This window comes from Ursus arctos, unplaced genomic scaffold (assembly GCF_023065955.2).
Source record: "Ursus arctos isolate Adak ecotype North America unplaced genomic scaffold, UrsArc2.0 scaffold_29, whole genome shotgun sequence".
NCBI classification, from domain to species: Eukaryota; Metazoa; Chordata; class Mammalia; order Carnivora; family Ursidae; genus Ursus; species Ursus arctos.
In genome coordinates, this window is record NW_026622974.1 from 36,058,118 (window position 1) to 36,071,874 (window position 13,757).

Genomic DNA, 13,757 nt, shown 5'->3' on the forward strand with positions numbered 1-13,757 from the left:
GGTAGTATATTCACACGTTCAAGGATTAGGACATGGACGTATTTGGGGGACCATTAGCCCACCACAGTCTTCCATTTGGCCCCAAAGATTCACGTGCATCTCACAAAATCCATTCACTTCATCCCAAAGCCTCCCAAGTTTCAATTATTACAGCATCAACTCAAAGTCCAATATATAGTCTAAGTCTTATTAGCTCAAAAGTCCCAATCTTGTCCTCTTTTTTAAAAAGATACATTTTTATTTATTTAAGAGAGAGCATGAAAGGGAGGGGGAGGAAGGAAGAATCTCAAGCAGATTCTGTGCAGAGTGTGCACAGGGCCCAGTGCAGGGTTCAGTCTCACTACCCTGAGATCATGACCCGAGCTGAAACCAAGAGGCAGACGCTTAATCAACTGTACCACCCAGGTGCCCCCCAATCTCGTCATCTTAATTATCTAAATCAGGTAGGGGTGAGACCCTGTGGACGATCCATCGTGGGGAAAAACTCTGTATCTGTGAACCTGTAAAATTACAGAATAAGTAATTTGCTCCCAAAATGCAGTGGTGAGACAAGCACAGCATACCAGTTATAAACACTACCGCTCAAAAAGGGAGAAACTGGAAGGAAAAAGAGGAGTCACTAGTCCTAAGCAATTTTGAAATTCACTTGGGCTCATTCCATTCGGTTGCGAGTCCTGGAAATAATCCTCTGTGGCTCACGGCTTCGCCCTCTGGCCTGCAGCTCTGCCTTGGCACTTAGCCTTCCTTTTAATGAATGTATTCATAACTGAGTAGTTGATTCACCTGTTTCCTGCATGTAGAATTTTGGGGGTCTGACAGCCTTCTTTCATCTTCTCTCTGTGCCTTAAAGCCCAAGCTGGCAGTGTTCCAGCAGGTGTAATATTCTCAAGAACACTGTGAGCTTCCTCAACATGTCACAGGTATTCATTCCATCGGACTGGAGGCACAGACTGCGCCACAGAATCATTCCCTCTTGGGGCAGGGACGTGACCTTTTGTAACTCCAAGCTGGTCAGGGGCAGTTGGCTTTTGCTTTGACCAAGGGCAATTCTCTAGAGAAGGGAGCACGAGTGGGCCAACACCCCCAGCGGCTGGGAATGACACGCGGGCTAGTAAAGGAATCTGGCTGGGACCCTACCAGCACCCCTATAAAAACTAACGGGTGGGTGACATCTGTTGGGCTCTAAGCAGCCCCTGTGCTAACTTAATTTTTGTAACCCTCCTATGAGAACTCCCAACACAGAGGCTTCAATGATCCTTTTAAGTGTAACTTAACTCAGGTTACTTGCCTGCTCAAAGCCCTGCAATGGCTTCCAGTTTCATTCAGCAGAGAAGCTAGAGTCCTTACAGTGACCTCAAAGCTTTCCTCCCCCGTCCCTCAGCTGATGTCATCTCATCCACGGTTCTTCCCCTGGCCCACTCTGCTCCTGCCACACTAGCCTCCCTGCTGTCCCTTGAAAATGTCAGACATTCATCTGTAACTAGGCGGGCTGGTGCCCTGGCCAGTGTCTGTCTGGAAGCTTTTCTCCCTAGATACCCACTTGGTCCACTCACTCATCTCTTGGAAGTTTTTCCTCCAATGCCCGCCGTTATGGGTCAAATTGTGCCCCCTCCCAACCCGGCACAGTCACGTGTTGAAGTCCTACCCCCCCAAACCGGAGACTGTGACCTTACTTGGAGACAGGGCTGTTGCAGAGGTCACTCGTTAAGAGGAGGTCATGAGGGTGGGCCCCCAGCCAACATGACTTGTGTCCTTACAAGAGGAGAACATTCAGACACAGGGACATGCGGAGGAGGAAGACCGCGTGGAGAGCAATCAGGAGAGTATCAGCCAAGGCAGAGGCCGGAGCAGACTCCCCGTCCCAGCCTTCGGAGGACGCAAGCCCGCTGCCGCCCGACCTCCGACTTCCAGCCCAGGACCAGAGACCACAGACGTGCGGTGGTGCAGGCCCGGCTGCAGTGCTTTGTCGGATCCTAGCAAAGCAACGGCCCCGCCTCAACACTCGGAGCGAGTCCTTTCCGACCGGGCCCTGCGTTCCGCCCAGTCCTGCGCAGCTCCCGCATCGCCCCGATCACACTGTTTCTCTGTCTACACTGCTTACCACCCACATACTACCACGTGATTGTCGCGTCCGTGGTCTCCTCTCCGCTCCTGCTACAGCGGAAGCTCCGCCGGCTACACCGCGCCCGAAGCACCGTGGGCAGCCCCTACACGCCGGCGGGCAGGAGGGAGGGCCTTGCCGAGTCCGCTGCGGGAACCAGGCGCGGGGAGAGGCGCAGAGCTGCGCAGCCGAGGCCGGGCTGGGCTCCCAGCAGAGTCCAGAACCCGAGCAGGGCCTCGACGGTCCCCTGGCTGTTGCTTAGTAGTTGTCTGATTTCTGTCTCCAACTGCTGACTGCTTTACGCATTCTTTTTAACTTTCCATCTGCTTTAAATTTTAATTTTGCTTCTTTGCAGGCAAGCGAATGAAATCTGTAAATCTTGTAACTTGCACGTTTATTCCAGCTAAACGTATTGCGATTACTGATGTCTTATTGCCAGCGTCTCATTTTGTGATTTCTGTCTGCGTTGCTCTGCTTTCCCCCTTTCTTGCTTCATCTCACGCAGCTGCGGTCAAGAGCACGGGGTCTAGAAACAGTCCGCTTGGGCTTGGTTCCATCCTTGCTAACCGTGCCGTCCTAACCAGGGTACCTAACCCCTTGACGCCGTGTGCTCCTGTGCGAAAAGGGATGACATCCACCTGAAACCTTGCGAGCATTAGCGATAAAACATGTAAAGAACTCAAAATAGGGACGGCCTTTTCTGCAGGCGCCATTGTGGCTCATCTGCTTTTAGTCTCTTTAAAAATTTTAATTCCTGTGTACTTGTTCTTACTTTTTCGAAACACGTATCTTATGTTTATTCATTCATTTGTATATTTATTTAAAGTATTTCAGAGATCACTCTTGAATTTTAATGAATGTACTTAATACTGAAAGTTAAAGTCTGTTGTTTAAACACTCACTGAATTGAATTTATGTATCAATTGTTATATTTATTTTGCTTCCATAAATTCTGTTTGGCTCCTCTTCTTTTTTTAAAAGATTTTATTTATTTGTCAGAGAGGGAGGGAGCACAAGCAGGGGGAGCAGCAGGCAGAGGAAGAGGGAGAAGCAGGATCTTCTGGCGCGGGCTCGATCCCAGGGTCTTGAGATCATGACCTGAGCCAAAGGCAGATGACTAACCCACTGAGCCACCCAGCTGCCCCTGTTTGGCTCTTACAGAAAAACTGATCTTTTCTCATGAGGTCCTGATTTTTTCATTACATTTGCTGTCATTGAAAAAAAATATATAATTTTTTTATATTTAAAAAAAATGATTTAGCCATACTCATTTTATGCCTCTTTTAGATCATTTCATAATTTTAGGCTCTGGAATACTAATCATCCTGGGGGTTTTTGGAGTTTGCTACTTCTTACAGCCAATTGTTTCCAGCTGTTCTTACGTGTGTGTGTGTGTGTGTGTGTGTGTGTGTGTGTGTGTGTGGCTGCACGAGCTTCCTTTCAGTATTATTTTCTTCCTATGTCCCACACACCCTGGTTTTATAGAAATTTCCCCTAGAGAACAAGTTTGTGTTTGTGTTGCTTATCCTTAAGCCCCAAGTGATTTGATCAGTCTAGAATTATGATATTTTTGAATTTTTGCTTGGGGATTTTTGCCTCTTAAATGGATCCTGAATTTGGATCCCGCCTCCACATGAAGCACGAGCTTGGAGTTTAGATGTTTTCAGGGAGCCTTTGTTTTTCTTAGAGACTGTGGTAGAACCAGGTTCCTCATCCCTCCCCCTGTCAGTATATGGAGTTCCTTGTCTCCCTTTCACTAAGGGTCTCAGTAAAGTGGGAGGGTCTCCACATCTGGTATGAACCCCTTTTCCCGAATGGATATTTTAACCCACTTCATGATGCAGATTAAAACCCTGTCCCCCCGGGTGCTGTGGCATTAGCTCACAAGCTTACCATTCTGGCTTTAAGTTTCTTGTTTCTTTGTATCATTTGAAAACTTAAAGTGTGTTTTCACATCTTTGGCTCATTGTCTTATTGGGGGTGTTTCATTATTGACTTTTGACAGTTTTTTTTATTACGAATATAAATCCTTTATCAGATATATCATCTGCAAATAGTTTTCTCAGCCTATAGTTTGTCTTTTTCATTTGCTTAATAGTGTCTTAGAAGAGCAGAAGTTCCTTATTATGATACAGTCCAATTTATGACTTCTTTTTAATATAGGTCATTGTTTTCGTGTTGTATCAAAGAAATCTTCACTAAACTTAAGGTCATAAATATTTAATCTTATTTCCTACAAGTTTTATAGTTTTAGGTTTTATATTAAGGTCTATGATCCACTTTGAGTTCATTCTTGTGTATGTTGTGAGGTATGGATCAAAGTTTACTTTTATTTTTATTTTTTGTATTAAGAAATCTAATTGTTTCGGCACTATTTGTTGAAAAAGAACCTTTGTGCCTTTATTGAAAATCACTTGTCCATGTACATGTGTTGGCTTATTTCTGGGTATTCTATTCTCTTGCGTTGTTCTATTTGCCTATTTTATGCCAAATCATACTTCTTGATTCCTGTAGCTTTATAATTAGTGTTGAAATTGGATAGTGTAAGTCCTCCAACTTTGTTCTTCTTGCTTGAAATTGTAGCTATTTGGGGTCCTTTGCATTTCTGTATGAATTTTGGAATCGGTTTTTGGAATTTCCTTCCTTATATCCTGTTCTGCCAAAATTCCACCCAATCCTTAAGATCCATCCCAAAAACCACATTTTCCAAAAAAGGTTTCCAGATCCCAGGTGAAAGGAATTTCTTCCATGCTCCACTCACACTTCTTAACACTCTTATCGCATTTATTCATATTTGGCTATGGGTACTTGTCTGATCTTTCCTGCCATACAGCAAGCCTCACCAGGTCAGGAATCTTGGTTTGTCCCCTCTCCCTGCCGAAAGAGCTCGCTGTAGACTTTGCAGGCGTGAGCCCTGCATGAAGAGAGATCTGCAGAAGACATCTAGTTCATCTCCTGCATGTTGTTAGGAGTCCAACAGACTTAGAATGGTTTATTTTATTGTATCTCTAAGTTCTCTCAGGCTTCGTTATGCCTATTGCTAGTACTGCACGTTCAAAGAACAGTGGGATATTGTCCAGATATTGAAACATATTCTAGTTGACTTGGGGCGATAATTATGCAGCTGTGTCTTAAGCTATTGTTCACATGCTCCCTCATCATTGAACTTTTGGGAGAATGTCGTATCTTTAAGGGTACCACTGATATCTTTGGCTCCTAGGGCAGCAGTGCCTCGACTCAGACCTATATTTCCACTGGTCCCCTCCGGCTCTACTCTAGCCCTCCACTGTGGGGAACTTACCCTCTAAAAGCCTATTATTCTCAGGAAGAATTTTTCTAGGAGTGTAATCATATCCTTCTTATGGGGGGAAATTTAGCCCAGTGATCTGCCAGTATGGGGATATATTTAGTCTGATTTTGTAGAGTCTAAACTGTTCCGTACTTATTAGGAACAAATAAAAGGAGGAAACTGTTTTAGCACCTCAGAAATTAGCAGCATAATTATGTGAGTAGGGAATCAGCTTTCTCATCACACTCGGGCATTATGTCAATGCGCTACTCACCTTGGATAATGGTTTTTCCTGTGAGCAATCTGAGGTTCAAATTCACACTTATGAATAGCCTTTTGGTTTTCTCCCTTCATCTTTCCATATTCATTACACCTGGTGAGATTATATAAATCCTGTTTATTTGTGGCACCGTACTAATGTTGCTTAAAGCATCATGTGTATAAAAGGCTAGTAGACAATTTGTTAGAAGATAGAAATCCCGTTTGGTTTTTTTTCCTAAAGTAGAATCTTTGTTCATGGTTGAAGAAAATTCACATTAAAATCTGAAATACAGTGATATAAAATTAAAAAAAAAACAATTAACTATTAGATTCCATAAACACTAGAGCGGTTATTTACTTCTAAGCCTATTTCTGTGGCAGCTGCACACATTTGCAGATAAAAAAAGACACAAAAGTACACTCAATTAATAACCAAAATAGTTTATATTATAACTTAAAATTCTTTCACATAAAAAAATAGCTACCTTTAATTAATGCTTTTTCTACCCTCTTAAAGAAAAGAACATGAAAAACGTTGAACATTAAGACATTAATTGAATTCCTTGTAGTTAATTTCCACATTTCACATGTGCTACCCATAATTTCACCAAGATCTGTTTCACCTGTCTTTTACAAAGTAATTCACTCTTCATTATTGCAGAATTGCACTTATTGGCATATGGTCATTGAGCACTTGGAATGTGGCTAGTCCAAACTCAGTTGTGCTGTAAATGTAAAACACACCACAGATTTTGGAGACTAAGTATGGAAAAAAATGTAAAACTCAAGTTTTATACTGCTACTTTAGAAATATTAGATAATATAAATTAACCAAATTAATTTCATTTACTTCTTATCTTTTTAAATGTAGCTGTAAGAAAACTGACAATTTCTCGTGCCTCCTATTATATTCCTCTAGGGCAGCACAGGGCCAGAACACTTGAAAACAAGGTGGCTACAGCTTGAACTTACCAGTAATTTATATATGATCTGCTTTTGGAAATAGGCATTGTAAAAAATAACAACCTGGCTACTTTTATGCATGCTTTTAATTTTTTCTAATGAACATATATTACTTTTTAAATAAAGATGTTATATTCTGTTTATAATCTTAGAAAAAAGGACTAGTATTTAAGACATGGAGCATAAAAGATTAAGACAACGAAGAAATCAAAGTCCCCTATTACACGTGAGCCATATTTTGCACCTTACATCAGGTGCAACCATGAGGCACTCAGAGGTAGAAGTGGAAATCTGGGAGAACACGGAACGTTCACTGTCTGCTGTACAAGTTGTAGTTCTTGCTAATTGTGGGAGCTCTGCTACTCAGGCGACTGTCGATGTGACTGTCCAAGCCACTGTGCTCAGATTCTTCCCCCAGTTTCCGTGAGAAAGAGGGAGAATCCCTGTCACCAAGGATTCAGAATACACTTAGTCAAAAATGGCAGAGTAGGAGCAATTTTTTTCTTTCCATATCTAGAAGTTAAGACCTTTTACAACTAATCTCACTCATTCTAATCATCTGACACAAAGGGACTTGTCCATAAATTACTTAACATGTGACTGGTTAATGATTTTCAGTAAAATACAGCATAATGTTTTTTTCTTACTGGTTTAGGGCAATTTATTTTGAAATGTTGCTTTTCTATTGTTTGCTTTCTGGCCACATACTGGAATAGTTGTTTTTAAAAGCCACCTTCTGACAGTGGCACAGTCCCATTCACCCTCCATCCTCAGGCCTTTCCGGGAGGTCCTGGGAATCCCGGTTTCTAGTAATGCTCTGGTGCATTCACTTCATCTGCAAAAGCACCTGGCACAGCCACCCCCTGCCGGTGCAGCTCTCGAAGAACATCCAGTATGGAGTCTAATTCCGTGCGGAACTTGTCCAACTCCCGATTCTTCAACTGCGCAAGTCTTTTCCATTTCTCAATTTCTCTGTTTTGCTCAGTTTCTACTACTTGGTGTGTCTGCTGTATTATCTGAGGGAAAAAAAATTCACATTACCGTTACAGTTCACAGTGGGGGTGAAGATTTAACCATCCAATCGCAAAGAGCTCAAGTGGGACAATGCTGACTGCAGAGGGGAGGGAGCAGGAGGGGGAGCCTTACCTAACGGGCTCCACTGTGTCGATCAACAGGCTTATGGGTGAAGAGGGTAATTCTGAATCTGATAGGGGGTTAGGAAGCTTGAGTCTTTTTTTTTTCCATCCTCTTACTCAAGTTTAAAGAAAGTATCAGAAATTTCTAATACCTTGGTATGAATCCAACAGCCCCCCCCCCAATGTTGTTCCTCTTAAGAATAGCCCTTGAGGCGCAATCAAAACAGTTGTAATATACAACACACGTCATTAACACACAGTATAGCGGTAGAAATGATGACAATCGTACACGCATTTTACATGTTAACCCATTTAATCCTGCCAATACACTAGGGGGTGAATTCTCTATACTTACCCCATTTACCAGGTAGGGAAATGGGGGCACAGATAAGAAAAAATAATTTGCCCAAGATTCACACACAACTGGTTAGAGGCAGAGTCAGGGTTTATACCCCCACAGCCTGGCCCCAGAGTCCCTGCTCTTAACTACCACCCTAGACCGTCTTGCTCATGTGGATGCATTTTTTCAGCTGTGAAATGAGGGTACCCTGTCCAGTAACTTATAATACAGTTCTTATTTCAAAATATCATAAGGGAATCGTCAGTCACAAGTATTACAAACCACCAAAAGCTGGTCCTATAAAAACAACTAGCTAGGGCAACAAAAGCAATGTTTCTGAATACTAATTATATTGGACCTCTGCAATATAATTTTTATCTAGAATTCTGTCTGGCTATAGAATAACTTCATAATTCTCAAATAAAAGCACTGGAGAAATACTGTGTAATATGTGAGTTAAAGGAAACACAAAATGCTACATGAACTTTAAATTCCAAGCTTTAAACATACTATGAAAATTTTGGATGTCTATTAAAATTTGGCATTTAACCAACTTCTTCCAGTTATATCGATATAACTGACATGTAACACTGTGTAAGTTTAAGGGATACAATGCATACACTGTGAAATGATTACCACAATAAAGTTAGTTAACATCCATCACTTTTTTCCTCGTGATGAAAACTTAAGATTTACTTTCTTAGTAACTTTCAAATATACAACAGACATATAGACCAATGGAACAATTTAGAGCCCAGAAATAAACCCATGCTTTTATTATGTTAAGGTATTCCTTCTTTACCTAATTTGTTGATTTATTTATTTTTATCATGGATACTGAAATTTTGTCAAATGCTCTTTCTGCATATCTATTTAGATGATCACAGGATTTGTATTTTTCATTTGGTTAATGTGATGCATCACATTTATTGACTTGCATATGTTGAACCATCCTTACATTCCGGGGATGACTCCCACTAGATCATAGTGTGTGGTTCTTTTAAAATGTGCTGTGGAATTTGGTTTGTTAACATTTTTTTGAAAATTTTTGCATTTTTATCAGGGATGCTGGCCTATAGTTTTTCTTTTCTTATAGCATCTTTATCTGGCTTTCTTATCAGGGCAATGCTGGCTTTGTGAAAGTGAGCTTGGGACTGTTCCCTCTTTCTACTTTTTGGAAGAATTTTTTTTTTTAAGATTTTATTTATTTGAGAGGTAGAGAGCGAGCGAGTGACACACGCGCACAAGCAGTGGGGAGAGGGAGAAACAGGCTCCCTGCTGAGCTGGGAGACTGACATGGGGCTTGATCCCAGGACCCTGGGACCATGACCTGAGCTAGAGGCAGATGCTTAACCAACTGAGCCACCCAGGTGCCCCACTACTTTTTGGAAGAGTTTGAGAAGGATTGGCATTAATTCTTTAAAAGTGTGGTAGAGGGATGCCTGGGTGGCTCAGTTGAACATCTGCCTTCAGCTCAGGTCATGATCTCAGGGTCCTAGGATTGAGTTCTACACTGGGCTCCTTGCTCAGTGGGGAGCCCGATTCTCTCTCTGCCCCTCCCCCTGCTTGTGCCCTCTCTGACAAATAAATAAAATCTTAAAAAAAAAAAAAAAGTGTGGTAGAATTCACCAGTAAAGTCACTTGGTCTTGGGCTTCTCTTTGTTGGGAGATTTTTGATTATGGATTCTGTCTTCTTATTAGTAATTGGTCTATTCCTGTTTTCTATTTCTTAATGATTCAGTCTTGCTAGGCTGTATGTTTCTAGCAATTTACTGATTTCTTCTAGGTTGTCCAGTTTGTTGGCATATAGTTGTACATAGTAGTCTCCTATGATCCTTTGCATTTCTCTGGTATCAGTTGTAATGTCTCCTCTTCCATTTATAATTTTAAATCCTTTCTTATTTCTTGATTAGTTTAGGTTGAACATTTGTCAGTTTTATCTTTTCAAAGAATCAACTCCTAGAGTTTTGTTAATCTTTTCTCCTATCTTTCTGTATTCCATTTCGTTTATTTTTGTTCTAATTTTTCTTTCCTTCTTCTAACTTTGGGCTTATTTTGTTTTTTCTAGTTCCTTGTGCTGGTAAGTTAGGTTGTTTGAGATCTTTTTCTTGATGTAGGCATTTATCACTATAATATTCCTTCTTAGAACTGCTTTTGCTACTACCCATAAGTCTTGGTATGTTGTGTTTCCAATTGTCTCAAGATACTTTTAAATTTCATTTTAATTTTTTATTTGAACCATTTGTTATTTAAGGGTATATTGTTGAATTTCTATGTATTTTCCAGGTTTTTTCCTAGTGATTTCTAGTTTCCTATCATTATGGTCAGAAAACATACTTGCTACGATTTCAATCTGAAATTTGCTAAGACTTATTTTGTGACCTACTATATTATGTATCCTAGTAAATTTTCTTTGTGTGCTTGAGAAGAATGTGTATTTTGCTGCTGTTGGGGGGACTGTACTGTGTATGTCCATTAGGTCCATTTTGTCTATAGCATTATTTAAATCCCACAGTTTCCTTATTGATTGGATGATCTATCCATTGATAAAAGTGATGTATTAAAGTCCCCTACTTTCATTGTATTGCTGTTTGTTTCCCCTTTTAGTTATTGTTAGTGTTTGTCTTACATATTTAGGTGCTCTGATGTTGGATGCTAAATATTTACAACTAATATATCTTGATGGACTGACCCTTTTATCATTATATCATTATATAACTACCTCTGTCTCTTCTGGAGATTTTTAGCTTATAATCTATTTTGTCTGATATAACTATAGCTACTCCTGACTTCTACTGGTTACCATTTGATTGGAATACCTTTATCTATCCTTTCACTCAGTCTATGCTATTTTTAAAGCTAAAGTCTTCTTTCAAGTGGCATCTTATTTGGACTATATTTCATCCATTTGGCAATTCTGTGGTTTGAATGGAGAATTTACTCCATTTACATTTAAAGGAACTACTGGTAGATAATGAATTACTATTGCCATTTTGTTCCCTTCTGACTGTTTTGTAGATCCTATGTTCCTTGCTTCTTATAGCTTGCAGTCATCTTTTGTGATGTGATGACTTTTTGTAGTGGTATGCTTTGACTCTTTTATCATCTTTTCTGTAATTAGTACAGGTTTTTCCTTTCCATGAAGCTTACATAAAATGTGATATATTTGTAACAACCTAATTTAAGTTAACTTTGATAGCATACCTAAACTTTACATTTTCATTCTACCCCTCCCCCCAACTTTAGGTTACTGATGTTTAACATTTTTTATATTTTGTATCCAATAACAAATTAGTGTAGTTGCAGTTATTTTTAATGTTTGTTTTTTACCTAGAGTAAAAACTGTTTTAAACTAGAGATGTAAATGAATTAGGAATCACCATTACATTAGTGAATCTGACTTTGAAGATTTATTTACCATTGAGTTTTTATATCTAACATTCATATGTTTTTATGACGTTAATTGGTTTCATTTTATTTCTACCTGACAAATTCCATGTAGCATTTATTTTAAGGCAGGTCTGGTGGTAATGAACTTAATTAAATTAGCTTTTTATGTTTATTATGTTGTGTATGACATAATATTTACATATGCTATAAAAACATCACATAATACTAGTTAATATCCATTGTCATACATAGTTACAAAATGTGTTTTTCTAGTAAGGAGAACTTTTGAGATCTACTCTTTTAACAGTTTTCAGATATACAATTTATTGTATTAACTATAGTCACCACACTGTACATTCCTATAACTTATTTTACAACTGGAAGTTTTCACCTTTGTCTCCCTACACCTATTTTGCCTACCTCCCATGCCTTGCCTCTGAAAACGACCTATTCTCTATGGGTATAGCATTTAAGAATTTTTAAAATTAACTTTTAAAAATTTCTGATAGTTTTTTTTTAGTGTATAAGAGTGTGACAGATTTCTGTATATTTGTTTTACATTCTGCAACTTTACTGAATTTGTTTTAGTTCTAACAGTTTTTTGGTAAAGTCTTTAGGGTTTCTTATATATTATATCATGTCATTTGCAAAGAGTGATGGTTTTACTTCTTTTCCAATTTGGGGACATTTTATTTCCTGACTAATTGCTCTGGTTAAGATTTCCAAAACTATTTTTTTTAAAGCAATATTAAAAAAATTATTTATTTGACAGAAAGAGAGATTAAGAGAGAGAACACAAGCACAAGCAGGGGGAGTGGGAGAGGGAAAAGCAGGCTCCCCGCCAAGCAGGGAGGCCGGTGCGGGGTTCGATCCCAGGACCCCAGGATCATGACCTAAGCCAAAGGCAGGGGCTTAACCAACTGAGCCACCCAGGCGCCTCTTCCAATACTATTTTGAGTAAAAGTGGTGAGAGTGAGCATCCTTGTCTTGTTTGTGATCTTAAGGGAAGAGCTTTCAGCTTTTCACCATTGAGTATGATTATAGCTGTGGGCTCCTAAAATGTGGATTTTATTATGTCAAGGTACATTCCCTCTATACCCCATTTATTGAGTTTCTATCAGGAAAAGATGTTGAATTTTGTCAAATGCTTTTTCTGCATCTATTGAGATCTTATGATTTTTACTCTTAATTTTGTTAACGAGGTGTATCACACTGATTTGTGGATGGGGAACCATCTTTGTATCTCTGGAATAAATACAACTTGATGGTGTATGATCCTCTTACAACATATTGCTGACTTTGACTTGATAATATTTTGTTCATGATTTTTGCATCTATGTTCGTGAGGGACACTGACCAGTGTTTTCTTGCATGGTTTTGGTACCAGGGTAATGCTGGCCCTACAAAATAAGTTTGAAAAGTTCCCTCCTCTTTTATTGTTTGCAAATGTTCAAAAAGGATTGATAGGGATTCTTCTTTACATGTTTTTAGAATTCACCAGGAGAGCCCTCTGGTCCTGGACTTTGTTGGGATGTTTTTGATTACTAATTCTATCTCCTTACTAGTAATCAGTCTTTTTAGATTTTCTATTTCTTCATGATACCTTTTTGGTAAGTTTTATGTTCCTAGGAATTTATCCATTTCTTCTAGGTTGTCCAATTTGTTGGTGTACAGTTATTCATACCAGTCTCTTATGATCCTTTGTATTTCTGTGGTATCAGTTGTAATGTCTCCTCTTTCATTTTGATTTCATTTATTTTAATTTTCCTCTTTTCTTGGTTTTAGTCTAGCTAAAGGATTGTTAATTTTATCTTTAGATAAAGATAATAGAACCAACTCTTAGTCTCTTTGATCTTTTTAGTTTTCATTTCATTTATTTCTGCTCTGATCTTTGTTATTTCCTTCCTTTTGCCAACTTTGGGCTTCATTTATTCTTTCTAGTTCCTTGAGCTGTAAAGTCCATTTGAAATATCTTGTTTCTTGACATAGGCACTTAATGCTATGAACTTCTCTCTTGGAACTATTTTTGCTGGATCCCCTAAGTTTTGGTATATTGTGTTTCCATCTTCAATGGTCTCAAAATATTTTTAAATTTCTCTATTGATTTTTTTCTATGGCCTATTGGTTGCTTCAGAGCATGTGGTTTCATTACACACATTTGTGAATTTTCCATTTTTTTCTTGTAATTGATTTCTAGTTTCATATCATCGTGTTTGGGGAAATTGGCCTGATATTTCAATCTTCAATTTATTAAGATTTGTTTCAAGGCCAATATGT

General features: G+C 39.2%; 1 protein-coding gene across 5 annotated transcripts in view; it reads right to left on the minus strand.

The window, feature by feature from the left end:
- Positions 1 to 6,076: 6,076 nt before the first annotated feature.
- CEP162 (centrosomal protein 162) overlaps positions 6,077 to 13,757 on the minus strand; it is a 101,337-nt gene continuing 93,656 nt past the window's right edge. For all 5 annotated transcript variants that reach the window (XM_026506983.4, XM_057303937.1, XM_026506984.4 and 2 more), the window contains one exon: positions 6,077 to 7,630. In XM_026506983.4, the coding sequence (XP_026362768.1) occupies positions 7,421 to 7,630 (210 nt within the window). In that variant the 3' untranslated portion in view covers positions 6,077 to 7,420. The remainder of the gene's footprint in view (positions 7,631 to 13,757) is intronic.